This window comes from Podarcis liolepis, assembly GCF_965112155.1.
Source record: "Podarcis liolepis genome assembly, chromosome: 5".
In the NCBI taxonomy this organism is placed as follows: domain Eukaryota; kingdom Metazoa; phylum Chordata; class Lepidosauria; order Squamata; family Lacertidae; genus Podarcis; species Podarcis liolepis.
The window spans coordinates 40408971-40429454 of NC_139556.1; the positions used below are offsets into that span (position 1 = coordinate 40408971).

The 20484-nt window shown below is 38.8% G+C and overlaps 1 protein-coding gene across 18 annotated transcripts in view; it reads right to left on the bottom strand.

The window, feature by feature from the left end:
- EXOC6 (exocyst complex component 6) overlaps positions 1–20484 on the bottom strand; it is a 93621-nt gene that overhangs the window by 17820 nt on the left and 55317 nt on the right. For all 18 annotated transcript variants that reach the window (XM_083505857.1, XM_083505869.1, XM_083505864.1 and 15 more), the window contains 2 exons: positions 17531–17672; positions 12845–12918 (listed from right to left, as the gene is read on the bottom strand). In XM_083505857.1, the coding sequence (XP_083361983.1) occupies positions 12845–12918; positions 17531–17672 (216 nt within the window). The remainder of the gene's footprint in view (positions 1–12844; positions 12919–17530; positions 17673–20484) is intronic.

A 20484-nucleotide genomic window follows, 5' to 3' on the forward strand; every position in this document is an offset into this window, starting at 1 on the left:
TACAGCTAGAAGCTCATTTGCAGATTAATTTTAATTAACAGAAATGGACTGAAATGTCCACAAAGAAGTTGTCCAACAGAAGTTGTAAGTTGAATATTTGTTGTTGTTGTTGTTTAAAAAGGTTATAAGTTAAAGTCCACATCCCAAAATATTTATACCCGTGAGTACTAGTTATTCAGATTTACACAACTTTCCTCCAACCAAAAAATTGTACCCAATGCTTAACAGTTTTATTATTAACCTGTAATCAATCAGATACTTCTAGACCTGATTGCATGTGTAATTACCATTTGTCAGATACAATTTGCCTGATAAACATGTCAGAACACTTGCTGCTTAGTCTGTTTCAACAGGTAAATGCTGCCTTTCCACAGCCTCCGGGCGTAATTAACAGAGGGGAAAAAAGGCTGTTATAAAAACACACAGAAGCTGATTCACTGAGCCAGGAGTTCACAGCATGCAACCTGCCAAGGCCTATTTCATGGCCCTCCATGCTTGCCTGAGCACTTATTGAGTTCCAGCCTGCTGTGACAGGGCAGTGGTGGCAAGCTCTGAAGGACGACAATGTTTGATGGGGGGGGGGCGGGATTTCCACATGAACTTCAGGAAGGGACAGGACTAGGCCTCTAATGAATTCTTTGAAAGAATGGATGATAATATCAGCTAGTCCCCCTCTAGAAGCAAAGGAAGCACATGTTAAAGCAGAACCATTTTCAAGGGGCAGAAAACATGTATGTTTGGCACTCCAATCCTAAACTCAGGTGCTTGTACAACTATGCACACCCATTCCCCTCTGTGTTTGTTAGTGGGACATGGTTTTCAGCCGCTTAACTTAACATAATAAAGGAGGATAAAAATTGCCCATTGGTTGTGGGGTGAATCCATCCTTTGCATGCAAAAGGGAGGTGCACGTTCAGGGGTAACTAAATGCACACCAAAGTTGAGATCCAAGGCACACTTTTATTTGGAAGCAAGCTCCATTATAATAAACGGGGCTTTACTTGCAGTGCTCAGGGTTAAGCATGCTGTTTTCCTTGGCAGATAACCGGGACTCATCAGGGTAGGGAAGATTTGGGCCTCAGCCCAACAAAGCTTGTAAAAGTGTATAGCCCTGCACTATGGGGAGCGAGGAAAGAAATCCCTACCTGACCTCTGGATAACCCAAACAGGAGATTAGCCCATTTCCAAGCAAAGTAAGTTGTCACACTGTTAGGCCAATTGCTTCTATTGACATTTTGCATAAACATCTTACACAGGATGACCAGAAAGGACTGTTATGCCATTAACGTCTCCCCCCCCCCCTTTCGCTCTTTTTTCTTTCTTTCTTTTTTAATACCTAAGCTTTTACAGAATAAAGGCCTTTCTGAATTAGGGATAACAAAAGGGTCAAAAGGTCACAAACATTCTTTTAAGTAGGTACAAATCTAGAAAGTTTAAATTCATTGGAAAGTGCAAATTAGACCTTTTTTAAAAAAAGTACAAAACTCGGCACATACCCTAGATTGTTGAAAGAACCCATCAATTCAGCTTACTTTAACTTCGATGACATGAATACTTATGTCAAAAACTTTAGGTTACCGTAGACTGCATTTTTATTATTTACTTTAAAATATTCAAAGCTATTCACATACTCTTTAAGAAAAAAGGAAAAAGGAAAAGGCCAAATTGCTCCACTTGCTTAACGGAACAGATAAGTTGTCACCATTCATGAAGTACTGGCCCCTACACATAAAATGTTAAAAAATAAATCAAACCAAAAGATAGCATTAAAAAATAAAAGAAAACCCTGTTCACTAACACAGCGGTATAGTGTTCTGCATAAGACACACAAAATATTTTATAATCTTGTTAGTTTTATTTTGGCTTTGATCAGAGATGGAAACAATCTCTTTTTAATAGTATGAAAGCCTCCCGCTGGGAACTGCAGATTACAGCTAATTGCTAAATTCTTTGAAATTCAGCTATAATTGATTGTGACCTTCTTAATTAAAAACCTAAAAGGCTGGCCAACGTTTCCTCCTAAAGTAACCCCTGCTAAACATATGCAATTGTGAACTATGTTCGCTATGAGACTTTATGTCTTTATATGCAAGACAATTATATATATTTTTTGGCCAACAACGAATATGACTAGCATCCTTGCTTTAATCAGAAAACATTTCAGAGCCATTACATACAGAATTTGACAGAGAACTGAATATGGGATTACCGCTGTCTCAAACATGGCACAACACAAACCCATTCAAAACTGTAATAAATGGACAAACAAATCAGCAGCACTCAAGTAAAAGAGTCTTTCAACTACCTGTTGAGCCCTGTAGGTTTAGATTGCTAAATGTTTCAGAATATTTATATACCATTTACTAACCAAGGTTCTTGAGGCATCTGACAACAAAAACAGACAAGGGTTACTAGAGAGGGGCAAAGGCATTCATAAGATTTCAGATGTTCCAGCTGCTGTTCTGCACTGGAAGCTCTGGGTCACTGCAGATTTCAGAGGAAATGGCTGCTGGAGCAGAACCTCCGGTCCAGGGGATTTGGCTCTCCAAACCTCTCTATCTGGCCCTTGGGATACCTCCCCAAGTCATATTCCCCACTGGTACATTTTCACATTCTCCTTGAGGAAAATCTGAGGTAGCTTGCCCATGCAAAGACATACCTGTTAACCTGACTGCCTTATGACAGGTGTGGGGAGCTTCTGGTCCTCCATATGTTGCTAAACTCAAACTCCCATCATCCCTGGCCAATGGCTGTACTTACTGCAGCTGGTGGATGTTCAGCAACATCTGGAGGGCTAAAGGTTCCTCATTCATGCCTTAGAAGGAAGGGCAGGCAAGAAATGTAAATGAGTAAAAGGAACGAGTCCCTCCCTCTCCAAAGGAACAGGTCTATGGGATGATGAAGATAATGTTTTAGAAAAAGGGAGAAAGGGGGTATGTGTGTTCTGTCCAGTTTCTTCATTGTTTCCTTATGTACGTTCAGATACATCAGTCTTACTAAAATCCAGATATTCTCCCTGACAATATGTAATTTATAACAAGGACAAATTGTTCCTATGCATAAAGCACAACTAAAACAATGTTAATTGGGGTGGGATACGTCAAATGTATCAGGAGGGATGTATTTTCAAAGATATATTTCATCAGACTTTGTAGTTTCATCTTAAGTGTCAATAGAGTCTTAAACTAATCTGCTAAACACTGTGAGGTACATTAGCTATAAATATGAGAACAGGACAATCACATTAACAGGAATGCATTTTTTAAAAAAATAATAATAATTCAATAGTAAAATCTATTTAGATACTGCAATTAAGGATAAAGTCTGAACATTAACAATAGATTGCCCTTACTTTCCTTTTAAGATATGTACATCTGTTTCAAATTGACATCCTTAAGTGAAGATATTAGCTGTCACTATAATGGGGATATAATCTCTCACACATTTGTAAGTGTATATAAATACATAAACTCAGGGGTTATGACAGCTGAACCACAGGGAATTGTTCTGCTCTGAAAAAGTCAAAAGTTATTTGGGTTCATACTAATCCTTAACAACCTAAATTCCCCCCAAGGGCAGAGTGCTTTCTTTAAATCTAGACCTTGGGGTAAATTCTGAGAGATGCCTGGTCTTGTTATATTATATACTGCTAATTCCTTAGGACTTCAAATGAACTGAGGACCGTATGCAAGGGGTGGGGGAGAATGCAGGATGTTAGGTAGGAATTGTGCAAACAAGGCGGTTGCTCTGCTAGAATACCCAGAAAATATTTTGATGCTACAACTTTTGCTAATCCTGTTTTAGAAGTCAAGCATTATAATTTTTTTCTAAAGAAAGGTCATAGAAAGTCGCAAGGTTGATAAAATCGAGTAAGGCAGGCACCACTTATGCTATAGCAACCCTGAATACAAACACAAAGAAACATTGTTTAATTGTAGTGCCTCCTTTCTCATCATTAAAGAATAAGCTGGACCGGTGGCAAAAGAACTGTCTTTTTGAGTTTACAGCTTGAAAAGGAGCCGTCTGGCAGACAGTTTTCAAAGGGCAAGGGGTCTGGACAAGTTGTTTCTGTGTAGCCCGTTAGCCTGTACACAGAGTCCTTTTGCACAAAGCAACAAAACAATTTTAGAGGTAAAAGTTGGTTGGATTAGTGGTGTTTTAGGTCACCATTTTCCAGAACTTACAACGCAATGTTTAAAACAGTGCATGGACAAATTCCAAACATATTTCACTCTCCACTCATCAGAAGAGTTGCAATAATCCACAACTGTTGGGGAGGGGAAATGTTGCTGCAAAGTCACATCTTTATTTAATTTTGTGTTAATTAATACGATTTATATCCCTTTGCTGTTATGTTTGACAAATAAATGGGGAAAGTAACAAACTGGGGTTTAAGCAAATTGCTGGGAAAACCACAGACAGTGCAATCCTATACATGTTGACTTAGAAGGACGTCCTATTGAGTTCAACAATATTTACTCCCAGGTAAAAGTAGATATAGGATTCCAGCCCCCAAAACATCAGGTTTAAGCTTCAAATGCTCATTTGGAATATTGTGCCTGCAATAGTATGGACACTTGACAGGGACTAAATCCCACTGAATTCAACAGGGCTTACTTCCAGGTAGACATTATAGGCTTTACACTGTAAAAGTTTCACACACACACACAGCCAACAACTCAACAAAAACTTTGCCTGTAAAAAACTTAATGAAAGAAATGGGTTCTTTCACAACATGGATGTCTGATGTTTGGTCCTCACACTGGAGTTGCTGTGGCCTATTGGTGGTCATGTGAATTGAAATGTGACAACAGCATTACAATTTTATTATATAGTTGTAAACCACTTAGAAGACATTTGGGCATATACACAGTATATAAATAAAAAGAAATAAAGTAATAATAAAAAAGTAACTTTTGAGACTACAATGTTTTATTGAAGCAGTTCCTACAATGTATCAAATTATTAACACTCTGACCAAACCTATTTGATTGCAGGCTTGCAAGCAGCATCACAAACTTCAGTGACTAATGGTAATACCTCCAAAACTACTGAATATTAAGCATATGCATCATTTACAAAATGATTTCTCATGACAGAATTTTCATTCAATATCATCCTTCAACCATAAAGTCTCTCCTCACAAGAATAGTGCTCTTCAGATGATACCGAAACACATTATTTTGGGGCAACCAATAACTTCTTTGCAGCATGTGCGTGGAGAAACCAATGACAAACGATCACACCGACATGCAGATTCTTAGGAGAAATTGTCCCTCAAAATTGTCAAAAGAATTAGTACAACAGATCTGTGGGGGTGGGTGGTTTTCCCTCAGCGCTTACTCTGTAGTCTGCTCAGTGACATTTGGGAGGAGGATCATGCATTGTTCTTATTATTTTTCCACATTTATTCAGTCTGTCTTCAGTATAGTAACAAAAAAAAGGCAGCAAACAGTAGTTTTCTTTATTTATTAAATTTCTATCCTGCTCTTACTTCCAAAGGAGCCCAAGGCAGCAAACAGTTATTCATTCACTCATTCAGCCTTTATTGGCATAATGAGGCTTTGTTTTTAAAGGCAGTCGCTGGCAGTGTGTCTCCAGGGTTTCAGCCAATGAACTCTCCCAGCCACACCTGAAGATGCCAGGGATTGAACATCTACAGCAAAGTAGATGGCTCTATTACTTAGTCAAAGCTCTTCTGCTAACAATTAAAAATGAAACAAAAACATGTAAAAAAAATAATCAAACAAACCACATACCCTCACAGTCAACAACTTCAAGATTACCATTCAGCCATGAAATGCTTGGGTAAACAGGAATGTTTGTAAGTTGTTTCTCAACATTAATAATGAGGACGACAGATATAGGCCAATGCCAAATGGGCAGCACTCAGGGATGACACCACCAACAGTGCCTTCCTTGCTCATTGTAAGGCCCAAGATGGTTGAGACTGCTTTATAAAGAACTTGGGCCCAGAGCCCTTTAGCTTACAGTACAGTACAGTTCTGCAACTAGCTGCTGTCTCTTGGCTGCCTTCAAGAGCTGCCCCACACAGAGCACATTACGGCGCTCCAGACAGGGGGTCACCAAAATGTGGACAACTGGGGCCAGGCTATCCTGCTCCACGAACAGCCATAGTTGGTGAACCAGCCTAAACTGGTCGTAAGCACACCCAACCACACAGAAGTCACTTGAGACTCCAGTAACTTTAGTAAGTTGAGCAGCATAAGCAGACAGTAGAGACTGTTATTTTCCAGCACCGCTAATAGCAAACCTCGAATTAGGAACACTAAAACTTGATAGCATGAGTAGCCAGCTGGCACTAGATTGAATTCAGTGGCCATTAAGCCCAGTACGAGTGGTTTGAGAAAGAACAGGGATTCAGCACATCTGGTGTTTAGTAAGTCCTGGCAATTCCTCTGAGGCATCTTGTGCTGACTGATATACCAAAGCACTGAAACCAGATGTTTTGACACACTGTAGTCTCCCTACAATCTAAGGCAGATACAGAAAGCCTTTCCAGAAGGCGGGTGAAGTGTTAAGATCCAAAAGCTTCCAAGGCAATGAACCTGAGTGACAGGGAAAGGTGACCCAGTATGAGGGGAACTGCAATCTCCTGAGGTAACAGGGCTTGCCAGCCAACATGACTTCCATCTTATCATGATTGGGTTGGGTTGGATTTCTCCTGTGCAGCTCACAATTGCAGTTCAGTTACTTGGTAACCACTGTCACTATAGGAACTTTGTCTGGAGAAGAGTCATCAGCAAATATTGATAGGGTGGATCTCTGCAGATACCATGCAAGAGGTCCATGGAATCTCTTTGCTTCCACCTTTAGAAACCAAAAGGAACACTCACCTGCACAGCTGTGACCGGCTGTGTTCCATTAAGACATTCAGTGAACAAATGTTGAAATTTTACATGCAGTCTTAATGGCTATATATTTTAAATGGTTAAATTGTAAGATTTAATTGCTACTTTTCACTCTAGAACTCTGTACCTGCTGCCTTCCCTACGCAGTACATTCTCAAAATATGTAAATAACACTTCCATATACAGGTAGTTGATTATTTTAATTTCCCCATATCTTTCCAATATTGACTTCATGAATGAGTCGCCTTTGGCATCCTGTCAGCTAAAGCTATAGGGAATGATAAATTCAGTTATTTTTGCTTTTGTTGAACTGTGCCAAAAAGAGAAATATTTTGCCCTCACAATGGAGAGATAATTTCTTTCCCTCATTCATGCCTGCTGCGATTTAAGTGGAAAAACACACATCACTTATGACCTGCCTCTACTTTGAAACAGCATCCATTCCTGGCAAGTAATCCTTTGGTAGATTCTTGTGTTCCCTAAAACCATATTATTCTAACCCACTATTGATGGACTCCATCCATTATCACTTGGAAGTAGTGTTAATCCCTCAGTAATTAACACCTTCATTAAAGTAATTTGAGCTCAAAAGAAGTTTAAGGTGTATTATTGGCTTAGTTAAATTAAGCTTACTGGGAATAATTTCTACGTCATTTGAACTTTCAGCTCCTTTCAGTTGAGTATTCCTAGTTTGTACATTATTCTGGATTTATTTGAAAGTGGGTCTAGCTACACAGAACAAGTTCCATTAATTGTAAGCTTAGAATGCTTCCAATTACAGGAAGTATCTATGATTTAGGCTGCTTCCCAAGCTTATTAGAAGAGCAATGAGATGCAAGTCAGCAAGAATGCAAAAATAGAGACCAAACTTTATATTGGACAAAGGAAACAGAGTTGATCTTATCTTCTGTGCCTTTAAGCAAAGTATATAGCACAGTATCCGACAGCAAATTACTTCTTAAATTGAAAAACAAGCATATCAGTATAAGTATAAGATGGGCAAATAGTGGGGGGGGGGGCATGAAGTTTAGAAGCCAAGGCAGAAACCCCCTCAGAGCAACCAGTAGCCAAAGCCATTAACCAATACATAGAATCATAGAACTGCAGAGTTGGAAGGGAGCCTGAAGATCATTTAGTTCAACCCCCTGCAATGCAGTTATATCCATATGGAAATTGAACCTGCAACCTTGGTGTTATCAGCACCATGATCTAACCAACTGAGCTATCCACTAACTATCAGTACAAAATAAAAAAATTCCTTCCAGTAGCACCTTAAAGACCAACTAAGTTAGTTCTTGGTATGAGCATGCACACTTCTTCAGATACCTGTACAAAGATACCTGTACTGATATCTTCAGATATCAGTACAAAGTCCACAGTATCTGGTAAGCATGTGAGCACTTAGGCAGTGAGCTATTTAGCATGTTTCAGCATGTGTTAATATTTCTGTTCAACATTAGAATGACACTATGGAATGCACCTACAAAAATGTACACTTGTTCATAACCTTTTGGCCCTCTGATAAACAGTTGGGACTGGATTTCACAAAGCCACTGTACCTATTTCTCACATTAGCTACCCTGAAGAGGAGTGTACATCATGCTGAGTGAATGGATAACAGGTCTTAACCGCAGCTGTTTTGAACAGCTTCTAGAACCCAGTAGGATCAAGTGGATAATAATTGGTCCTTGATGCCAAATACCTAGCTACTTAAGGAAATCCTGCTGACTCTAGAAGGACAGCAGATGGGTAAGAACATAAGAAGAGATCTCCTGAGCCTGCATAATCTGGTTTACCACAGTGGCCAAGCTCAAGAACACTGCATGAGGGCAATAGCTTTCTCCCACTGTTGAGAGGCATTCTGCCTGTGATATTGGAGGTGTTGTGATGGCCATTTGCTTCATTGATAGCCTTATCCTTCATTAACTAGTCTAAACCTCTTTTAAAGCCAACTAAGTTGGACCATTTGATGTCTTTGAATTATGGTGCTGGAGGAGACTCTTGAGAGTCCCATGGACTGCAAGAAGAGCAAACCTATCCATTCTTAAGGAAATCAGCCCTGAGTGCTCACTGGAAGGACAGATCATGAAGCTGAGGCTCCAATACTTTGGCCACCTCATGAGAAGAGAAGACTCCCTGGAAAAGACCCTGATGTTGGGAAAGATGGAGGGCACAAGGAGAAGGGGACAACAGAGGACAAGATGGTTGGATGGTGTTCTCGAAGCTACCAGCATGAGTTTGACCAAACTGCGGGAGGCAGTGGAAGACAGGAGCGCCCGGCGTGCTCTGGTCCATGGGGTCACGAAGAGTCGGGCACGACTAAACGACTAAACAACAAAGTTGATCCATCCCCATCACATCTTGTGGGACAGCAAATTCCACAGTTTAACTATGTTAAGTAGCACTTCCCTTTTGTTTGTCCTCACTCTCTCATCTTTCAGCTTCAGTTGATGATGCCAATGGCTTCTAGTATAGTGAGGGAGGCAAACTTGTTTCTGTCCAGTTTTCACACACCACAGATAACTTCATAAACTTCTATCATGTCCCCTCACCTTTTACTCCCTTTTTTCTACGTTAAAAAGTCCTGACCATTGTAATCTCTGAAGAGTTGCCTCAGTCTCCTAATCATTTTGGTTGCCAGAAATTAACTGCACCTCTTTTTTTTACATGTTGTTACTTTGGGCACTTCCCAGTCTTCAGGTAGGAAGGCCAATCTATGGGACAATATACAGTTTTTTAAATGTTAGGTCAACTATTTTACATTTGAGTTGAGCAGGAGTTTGACAGTCACAGGTAGGTCCATTTGTGGTCTTCCAGCTCTGAACTCCTAGGCTTTAGTGTCTGTGTGGCACCAACAACAATTATACCAGCCTTCTCCTTCTAACACCTATTTGCATAATCACAGTTTCCAATCCTGGAAAGCAATTCCTGCGAATTTCAGTCTGTTAAAATCGAAGGTCTGCCTACCAAATCAATTGAATGTGCTATATAGCCTTTTGGATATTTAAGGAACCAGGCTTTGAAAAACAAAGAATTGTGCATCTCTGTACATCAAGTTATGAATCACAAGTCAGTCAGCACTGGGTTCAGTTGTGCAGCACTAGATCATTTTAGACCCTGGACTTAATGGTTTTATAGAGATTCCCCCTTTAGATAACCAGAATGTTACCAGTTGTGAAGCATACCATTTTCTTTCCCTCCCACTGCACAACCAACATTTCATGCTTTCCAACTGCTTTGACATTCCTAACTGTTACAGCAAAAAATAAAACACAAAAAACCTGACAGCAGCACACTTTTTAAAAACAGAGTTGGCAAATTAATGACATTGAGTATGTGCAGTTTCACATTATAAAAATTCACTTAAAACTCTCTACCATAGCTACAGGAACAAAATGGTGTTTGCTTCTGCCTCCCTGATACTAAAATACATTTACTTAGGAATAAGGATCATTTGGTTGTAGAAAAGAATAATTGATTTTTCCATCATCCAATACCACCCATACAAACAACTCTGGGCAAAGTATTTATTTAGGATGCATATATATATAAAAGTTTGCAATCAATAGCTCAAGAAGGCTTTATCTGTGGATTTCTGCAAGAATATGTCTTGAACTGGATCAACTTTGCTATAGTCATTCCATAAGGAATTACCAATTAATTTCTACTTCTCACTTTAGTCGTTCTAGATCAGCTATGGAGGAATATATAAGGAGCAACAGTTAAATTATTATTATTATTATTACAGCAGGTTGCTGAAAGCAGAGGAGCATGTTTCATGTGGTTCTTTAGAGGCAGCCATTTTCACTTTGGGATGCTTGCCCCAGTTTTCAGTCACTATGAGGCCCGTGTCCACTCTGACAAAATTTCTAAATGAAAATAGCATGCAAAATGGCATGCAAAACAACAGTGTCAGTCAGCTGTGCTAGCTGGTGCTGATAGGAGTTGTAGTCTAAAACACTTGGAGGGCACCCAGTTAGCAAACGCTGATATAGGTAGTCATGTATGTTACAGCACATACGTGCTGATCTACACAGCTGTTTCATGCTATTTCATACGCAGAAGTGCTATCTACATCAAGCCTGAAACAGCCCTGAACATGTCTTCAAAGCACCAAAACTTTACAGTTAACTGCAGTGCGTGCTACGTTTATTAATTTGTGTCAGAAATAACCAGCAAAGGCTACCCCACGCTCCTACTAATCTTGCCCGTTGCCATGAAATCACACAGAAAAGAGTAAGCTGTTGTTGAGATAACTGGCTTCCATTAGTAAGCATGTGATTGGCAGGACGATAAAGTCTTTTCCCTCACAGGTCAGCTACTTTTTAAAAAGAGGGCAACCCTGCTGATCCATCTTTTAGCTACAGTCTCTCACTGAGTCCCAATTCTCTTGCCTTTTAGCTTTGATATGGTTCAAGCTTTCCCCCTTGTATCAGCCCCTACCTGTCATCAGCTCCTCTGTACCAAACAGCAAATATCAGGAGTTTGACCTCAGGGCACAGTCCGGGTGGGCAGGTAAAACCTGACCACTGGACCCACTTCCTTATCTTTCATATCCTGCAATTCATGAAACAGTATCGAATTCAAACTAAAAAACAGAAGCATGACCTCTTTCTGAAAAAGGCTCTGTTGCCTTTCTAAGTATGCTTGAAAAGAGCTGTCATTTGGCCTATTAAGAAAGAAATGGATCATAAATAGAAGGGAGAGGAAGAGTGTTAAATCCTTACTAAAAGCTAAATGTTGCTCTTTGTAAGGATTGACATCACTGCAATGAGCCGCGAGTAGATGAGGAAGAAAACAAAAAGGGACTGGTCTTCATTTACGTTCTGTATTCAGAAGCAAAGCAAAAATGATTGCAACAAATTGTATTAAAATAGTTGTTGCTTAAATACCTGGAAGGCATTCCGCTTTTAATACATAATGGTGCACCTGGAACTCTGAATGGCAGATATAGGGAACCTAATGAAAATATTATGTCATACTTAGGAGAGACACAACTCAGTTCAGCTTTTTCTTACGTAAACTAGGATTTATCATAATGGTCTACCTTCACTGGGTAGTTGTGAAAATGAATTGGGTAATGATTTTAAAGCAAAAGATAGAGTAGTTATGTAAAAGAGATTACTAATAACAATAAAAATTATAAATCCTATGATATGAGGAAATGCAAAAGGTGCACCCTACATAAGGTAAATTAGGATTTTATATATATATTTGCATTTTCATTTCCGCCTCTCCTCATAAGGCCCTACTAGAATCAAGCAGTCTCAAATATGATTTCAGCCTAAAGTAAAAGATTGACAAGAGATTATATTCTACAGAATAAAATGTTACTTTTAATGATGATGCATGATAACTCCAGCCTTAAACATGTTTAAAAAACAAACAAACCCACACGAAAGCCATTATTTGAACTTACTTACCACTTAACTATTTCACATAGCACCACACAGAAATATGCGTCAAGATTGTACTCATTATGAGATCAGCATATATTAAAACAGCCTTTTCATTCAAATTTACAACTGTGCAAATACATTAGAATTCAACCTCACATCCTGACAACTGAATAGCTATACCCTTTTGCTTGTTACACGCGAAGTAGTGGGATAGTCATTTCCCCAATTTCCCCAAAATGTCAGAGGGGTAGTTGTGTTATGTCTGTTGCAAGAAAATCAAGAGCCATGAGGGGCCAACAAACACATTTATGGCATAAGCATCTGATGATGTGGCTCAGAAGCACCAGGGTTTCTCCAGCCCGGCTTCCTGCAGCGGCATCTTGCTTCTCCCAAGCCACCCTCTAGCGAACCTACAGAGCAGCATGCAATGCAGCCAGGGATGGAGGGTCAACAAGTCATTGTGTGAGTGGACATCATGTCATCTGCTAACACATAGGGTTGCTTGGACTATGAATCAAAGGCTTGGTGTTCAGTAAAATGTGACCATTAACAGGCATACAAATAATGTCTTACTTGTCTGAGGTCGATGAACGCTAACTGTAAGGTTTCTCCATGGAACCCAGGTACAGGCTCAGAGCTGGCGAACACTGTAATAACAATAACAATAAATCCTTTCAATCAAGAATCCAGAATTTCTTTTCACTATAACATGGATCACCAAGCACTGGGATACTGACATTTTTAAGATCAATGATCTGGAAACACACCTTCATTGGCATATCCTCCCAACATTTCACCTCTGTCCTACAGTGCAGAGTTCCTGTGTCCCAAATAGCATGAAAAGGAGGCAGCTTTACTTTGTTTTGCATGGTGAATTTATCAGAAAAGCTTTTCAAAATTATTAGCAGTTCCAAAGCTGTCAGCATCTAATTTTGTCATTATAGCATTTGCTCTATAAAATCTTCTTAGCCTAACCAGAGGCAGCACCCTGCCTGCTTGATCGCTTCCGCCACTAGCAGAATACCCCCTTCTCGCCAAATTTTGGAAGGAGGAGAGGCGTTCTGGTGTGCCACACTGCCGCTCATTTTCTCGCACCTGGGGCAGAGAAGATGAGCAGGAACACATTGCAGAATGCCCCTTCACTCAGCAGCTGTGGCAAGGGGAGAGGCATTGTGGCAGCAGTGGAAGGGGGGGTGGCATGGCCGAAGGAAGGCAGTGGCACATTCCCATTTCACTTCCGGTGGCAAAATGGGATGGTTAGTCCCTAAACCTAGCCATGGTAAGAAGACTGACAGTAAGCAGGAGGGAGCATAAAGATCCAAACAGGCAGAATAATCTAAGCCGAGTTACAGAAAAGATAGAACGTTGTGTTTATGCCTTTAACAAGTTGTTCGTAATAGAATTCTACTCTTAAAATTCAAAAGTGTGTAAAAGCTATGTAAGAAGACCATACATTAAAATGCAAACCATACAGAAGCTGAGCAATTACAGTGGTACCTCTGGTTATGTACTTAATTCGTTCTGAAGGTCTGTTCTTAACCTGAAACTGTTCTTAACCTGAAGCACCACTTTAGCTAATGGGACCTCCTGCTGCTGCTGCACCACTGCACAATTTCTGTTCTCATCCTGAAGCAAAGTTCTTAACCTGAGGTACTATTTCTGGGTTAGTGGAGTCTGTAACCTGAAGTGTATGTAACCTGAGGTACCACTGTAGTATGCAGGTTATGTTATAGACCAGGTAAAGGGAGTAAGCAGACAAGCTGCAATATGACCATTTTTACATCACAGTCCTAACTATGCCACTTGAAAATCAGTCCCATTGATTTCCAATGGATCTTACTTTCAAGGAACATGGCGTAGGCTCAGGTATTTGAATTTAAATGCGCTTCATCCAGATGTAATAAAATTTTATTATTTGAGGCTTCGCAGTAAGCATTGCTTTTATGTCATAGTTACAAACAGATCTCCCTGTTTTGATTCATATTTGGAATTGATCCAGTTCAATCTGAGACAGAGTCCCCAAACTCAGAGGTATCTCCATAAGACATCTCCAGAAGACAAGTTTATGTCTCTCTCTCTCTCTCTCTCTCTCTCTCTCTCTGTGTGTGTGTGTGTGTGAGAGAGAGAGAGAGAGAGAGAGAGAGAGAGAGAGAGAGAGAGAGAGAGAACAAGTGCATTTGTCCATAGCACCCCAAGCAATTTCTATTGGTTAATCAGACCCTGACCGAGTATTGATAGATGTTCTTCATGGTCTAAAGCAAGCCCTTGGTGCATGTGTATAATGGAGACACTATCTAAATACATTGGGCACCTGCTTTAGCCAATATCTAGGCAAGGGCAGCAATATCAAAGGGGGGCTACTTTAGGTGAGTCTATGGAGTATGGGATTGATTTTTCCTCACAGACCACCGCTGAGTTTCAAATATAGTCTGCCACATGAAATAAGGTGTTGGGATTCAAGAAAATCAATTATACACCCTTATGGTTCATGGTTTGGTTCCAAGGGAAAAATATCACATCAAGGATTCTCTAATTATTCCAATGGGTTTTCACATACACATAGATGTCACTTCTGTTATGCTACCAGAACTCACCTCTTTAGCAAAGGGCTCAACCTTTGAGGAATTTTCCACTACACTGTGGTTTGTTCAGCACCAGGTTAAAAAGCTGGCTTTTTCAGTAGGCTGTTGGTCAGTGTTTTGTTTTGTTTTTTTACTTGTCTGGCTTCTGACTGTAACCTGAATATTGTAAACTATTTGGAATTTTATTCTGCTGCTACGTTTTCTGATATATCACTTGGTCGAGGAATAATGATCAGCTGTCATATTTATGATACAGTTGCATGGTCCACTTCAGCTTGTGAGACAAAAGGAAAAACTGAATTTGCTGTAGCAAGGTGCAGTCTCACATCTAGGATATTACCTCCCTGCAAAGCTGCCATTCAGCCATTCAGAATGACAAAATGAGTATTAGCCTAAAACATGAACATCTGCTGCTAAAGTGAGCACATAATCTGTGAATCACTTTGCATGGTTTTAAAGGCAGAAAGCAGTTTACACATTTCTTAAAGAAAATAGCCACCACACTGCATGTGTGGATTTGTTAAGTTATACTACTATACCTTAAACCAACAGAAAGCCTTCCCCATATTGTTTTGTCTGCTAAGACATCCCTATGATACAAAATCCAGGAATGTTGCAGAGGACACTAGGTGATGCTTCACATTCAGTTCACATGGCATTCTGGTAACTGGCCAGGTCTATCATCCTGTGTAAACTGAGACTGCATTGTGTAATACTTCCAAAACTTTCCTGTGGTTGCACCTTGCAGGGAAGGGTTTGGGAACAGTGCATAAGCTGCCTTTTAGGCAACTTCTACCAGTTGTCTCGCTGGACATTTCACTGATGCATAATGGTGAAATCAGGTAGCAGGTAGAACGCCGAAAGTCAATTAACAATTCCAAAAGGTTTCTCTATCTGATGAGAGAGTGCTCATGGAATCACATCTTGGTATATTGGCTACTTCCTTTTTCCACATCATCTAATCATATACAGTAGCAAGACACTTCCTAGTGTAAATGGCACTGTCACCAAGTACCAAGCTCAAAATGTTGACCCAGGAGGGGCGAAGCTGAAGGGAGTGGGTGGTAAGATCATAAATCACAGCTGGCACAGTGATTCGTGGAATGTGCCTATGGCACAGCTTGTGAAAGAAATGTCAGAAAGAAAGCAGATTCAGCACATTCTAGTGTGTGTGTGTGTGTGTGGCACACCCATTAAGCAAGACTGCCTGTGTTTTAGTTGAATTTTTCAGGGAACAGCTCAAGTTTACAAATGTTGAATCACCTATTTTGAACTTCTTGAAGTGAACTTAGACCTTCTTTTTTAATACCTTAAGTAATGAGTCAGTAACACTTGTATGAGTGACCTGAAACAATGACATTTCCTACCAAGCAAAGATTCCGGCTGAATTTGAAGCAAGAACATATTTTACTTGTGGAGTGAGGTCCTACCATCCTCACTTCTCATTACTATTTTTTTCCTTTAAAATAGTATCAAAGCACTTGCTTTAATATAGCCAGTAACAGCTGACGGACTTATCTTACTAAACATGTTCCAGTATTAAAGTCATGGTTTTACTTTCTCCTTCCAGTACAGTATAATCTGTAGACGCAAGGTTACATTTTTCTACAATAATATAAATATTATAAGGTTGGAAGGAACTCAAAGCCATTATGTAATGGTTCCTACCACACAAGATATTCTGTAACAGAAGCATTGCAACAGATGCCGAACCACTATGTTATGAAAAACAAAAAACCCACAATGATCTCTTAGTTGTTTAATAAGGAAATGTGGGGGGCGGGTTTACAAACTGAGCAAATTTAATATAGCTTTATAAAACAGATTAAGGACATTTTAGTATATGAGAAGCAACTCATGGCAGCCAAAAATGGAAATGTCCAGTTGTTTGCTTAAAAACTTTTTTTAAATTAGTTTTTATTACAGATTTTATTTTGTGTTACAAAACAAACAAATAACAGGAGAAAAATACAATGGGGGGATTGAGAGAGATGGGGGCAGGGCATTGTGTGCTTACAATTTTGAAGAACTGAGATTCCCTATTCCATTTGTTCCACTGCTGAATTAGTATAATATATTTATAAACATTTTAAATGTTAAAACCTCTCAATTGGTTCTTTTAGAGTTCTGTTGAAAAGAAACTCACCAGAACAGTTTCTGAAAGACAAATACTAACAAATTTTAAATGAATGGCAAATAAAACTCTTTTTTCAGTTGCTTAAGTTTCAAGTGATTTACAGACTGATCCTAAGACTTTCTCTTTTAGGAATTAAATACTATCAGAAGACATTGCCTACAACTGCAAATGTTAGAAGCTATAATGTTTTGACTGCAGTTCAGAGGAAAAACGAACACATATTAGTGTAAATGTTGATAAGGATTTTAAATGGTTACAGATCTATTAAGTTATTCCATCTTATTCCAATCAATTAAACTACTAGGCTTCTAGAAGGTATCCAACCAATGTTGTGAACTTCAGATGAAGGGTGGCATACAAATTTAATAAACAAACAAACAAATAACTCTTGAACCGTTGCTTGAATAAACAGAAATATCTCATTGATCCCCAGTTTCCACATTTATGTATTACAGTAATGCACATATAATGGATATTTACATCCTCCCGCTAAACAAGAATGACTGTCTCATAACTTATAGCTCAGAATCTTATACTTACATTCACACTGTATGACATCTAAATTAAACTGCTGAATGGCTCCCATGCTAATTTGTTTTAAATCATTATCCAACAGCATCTGCATCAGGGAAGTTGACAGATGCTGGCAAGCTGACATACAAGCAGTCTGCGCCACTTTTCCCTATTAAAAAAAAAGGCAAGAAGTTGTAAGAATAGGTAAGTATGTTTTGTCAGAATGGTCATTTTCTCCCACATTTACAAAGCCCAAGAACAAACAGACAGTAAATGCTACATCTTCCTGTTGTACAGTAATTTTTTTAAAATTCTGTTTACGAATAGTAGCTTTATTTAGAATAGTATTTTCAAATGACAATGTTAATATGTAAACACACAACTGAAACCAACATGTTATATACATTCAGCAACACACATCATAAAACAGGTTTACAGAAAACACTTGCCTTAACACTATTAAAATGGATTTCCTGGAATGCTACACATTTCAAGCTTGACAATTCAAATATTCCCTTCTCTATCTATGCACCTATACATCTGGGAGAAGGAGAATTCTAAAAATAATTAATCCATGAAGTCATATGCAGCCCTCTGCTGTTCAAGTATACATACATGTTTCATGGTACACATTTCTGCTCCAGTAATTATAGCATAAATGTCAGTGCCAGTGATGGAAAAGGCAGGTTAAACACGCCACCACAACAGCTTATACACATTTCCAGAGAAGCAAGTCTCATTGATTTTAATGGAAATTATTTCTAAATAAGTGGCTGGATCAAAGCACAGGTATGAATTCTAATCTAATCAGAAGGAACAGTTAAAGAATGTTAACAAAAGTTACTGCTAACATTTTAGGGCTCCTCCTCAATTCTAAATTAAATACATTGGAAAATATAAGAATTTGCTTTAATACTTTGGTAATTTGTGAGTTTAAACACTAGTATGCTCAACAGTGTAATCCCGTGCATGTTTACTCAGAAGTAACTCCCCTGGGTTCAATCAAGTTTACTCTTAGGTAAGAATCACTGGGTTTCATCTTAAGACTGCAATCCTACACATCTGGAAGTACGCCCTATCGAATACAATAGGATTTACTTCTCTGGAAACATGCGCAGAATTGTGCTATACAATAAGAATGATGCCATTCCTAAATAAAGCATTAAATCGCATTATATGTCCAGGTTCGTGTGTAATGCTAGGCCATACTGAAGGTAATGTCAGTAAGCCAAGAACAAACCATTGCATTTTTTTCACTAACAAACCACAGTAATAGGGGCATAGTTCACATGTAATGCTAATCATGGTTTATTAACAAAGGCTTACTTAAACCATGGTTTGATGTTGCATGCAAACCAGGCCTATATCTTGTTGCATACCAAACATACTGATTCAAAAGGAGAGAAATGACAACCCCTCGCAGAAGATAAAGTAAGTTTCTTTGGTTTCTATAGTTAAGCTGTTCATTATAGATTTGAACTATGACTTAAAGTTTACGGTTATTTGGGGCAGATAACCTACTTAGCATCTGTATGTGTTCAGCTCCCTTTAGAAACAAGCAGACAGAAAAAGACTCAATTTTGAAAATTCTCCTATTTTTGGTTTGTATTTATTATTACTGGATACTAAAGTATATGTTCTGTTCATGGTCCATGACACATCCTCTTTGGTGGACATTTAAAAACTGAAAGCTTTTATGAAACTAACATTTGGCAGGTACAAACCAAGTGTCGACAGAAAAAGAAATAAATGAACACACACCGGAACATGCTTGAAATATCTGAAACCCAACAATGACCAGACTGGGGGACATGCAGTTCTAATTCCCCAAATGGAACAATATCAATATGAATGGAGGGGGGAGGGGAGAATTGGGGCGGGGAGGAGGAGAGAAGAATCAATGGGCTTAATTCAATTATGATGTAGCTGATTTAAGATACTTGATGGAAATATCATTTTGATTTAATGGAGCAACTGCATTTTCATTTAATGCAGCACCCCATCAAATCAGCTCCATGTCCTATTTTACATAATTTTTTTGATGCCACTGTAATGTACTAACAGTAAGCATATTAGTGAAGTTATCAAAAAACGTAACATCCAATTAAATGCAAAATGCAATTATATTATGGACTATATTATTATACATATATTCCATTTCACATTTCTCACCAAACCTATGCATTCAGTTGTTTAAAATTGGTTACAATAGTACTGGAGCACAAGGTAATGGTTACAATACACAGCATGATAATTTGTGTGGCTTTTTAAGAGTTAGGTTTCATACGGATACATTAAATGTTTGTTATAATGGTAGACAAATGCTAACCCCCTAAAATGATTTTTTTTAATTGCTTTCAACTATGCACTCGGACTACAGGCTTATTGCTCTCATGGCACAGTAAAGAAAAAAGCAGAAGAGGGAAAAGGAACATGTTATAACCATTTGAGATCATGTAGGTTTTTATTTTGGACCAAGATAAAGAAGCCAAGTCTAAGCATTTGAACTTTTAACTGTAAGTCATAGGTACCTGAATCTGTTTTTTACTGCTCAGTTTACCAATAACTTTTAAATTGTTGTAAGTATACAGGTCTTCCAAATTAAAAATGCACAAAACTGGCAAATGAGGGTGGGTTAAAAGGAGGTATTTGTTCAAATTCATCTTGAGCAAGTGAGCCCATGTCTCTAGACTTAACAGGGCTGTTTGAAGCATCTTTTGTTACCCAACGCTTTCAATTTCTTACATGCAAGAAACTATAACATCACTGCATAGATTCTGAATGAATGTTTATCAAAGGGCCTTAAAAATCATCCTTAATCATCAGCATTGGATCCCTGTTTGATGCTCTTACATCCATTATGTATATTTAACTTAAGGGGGGGAAACGGTTTTGTTTCAGTTCCCTACAATTACTACTACCCAACAACTACTAACACCTTTGTCTTGATTCATCAATTATCCATATTTTGTATACCATCA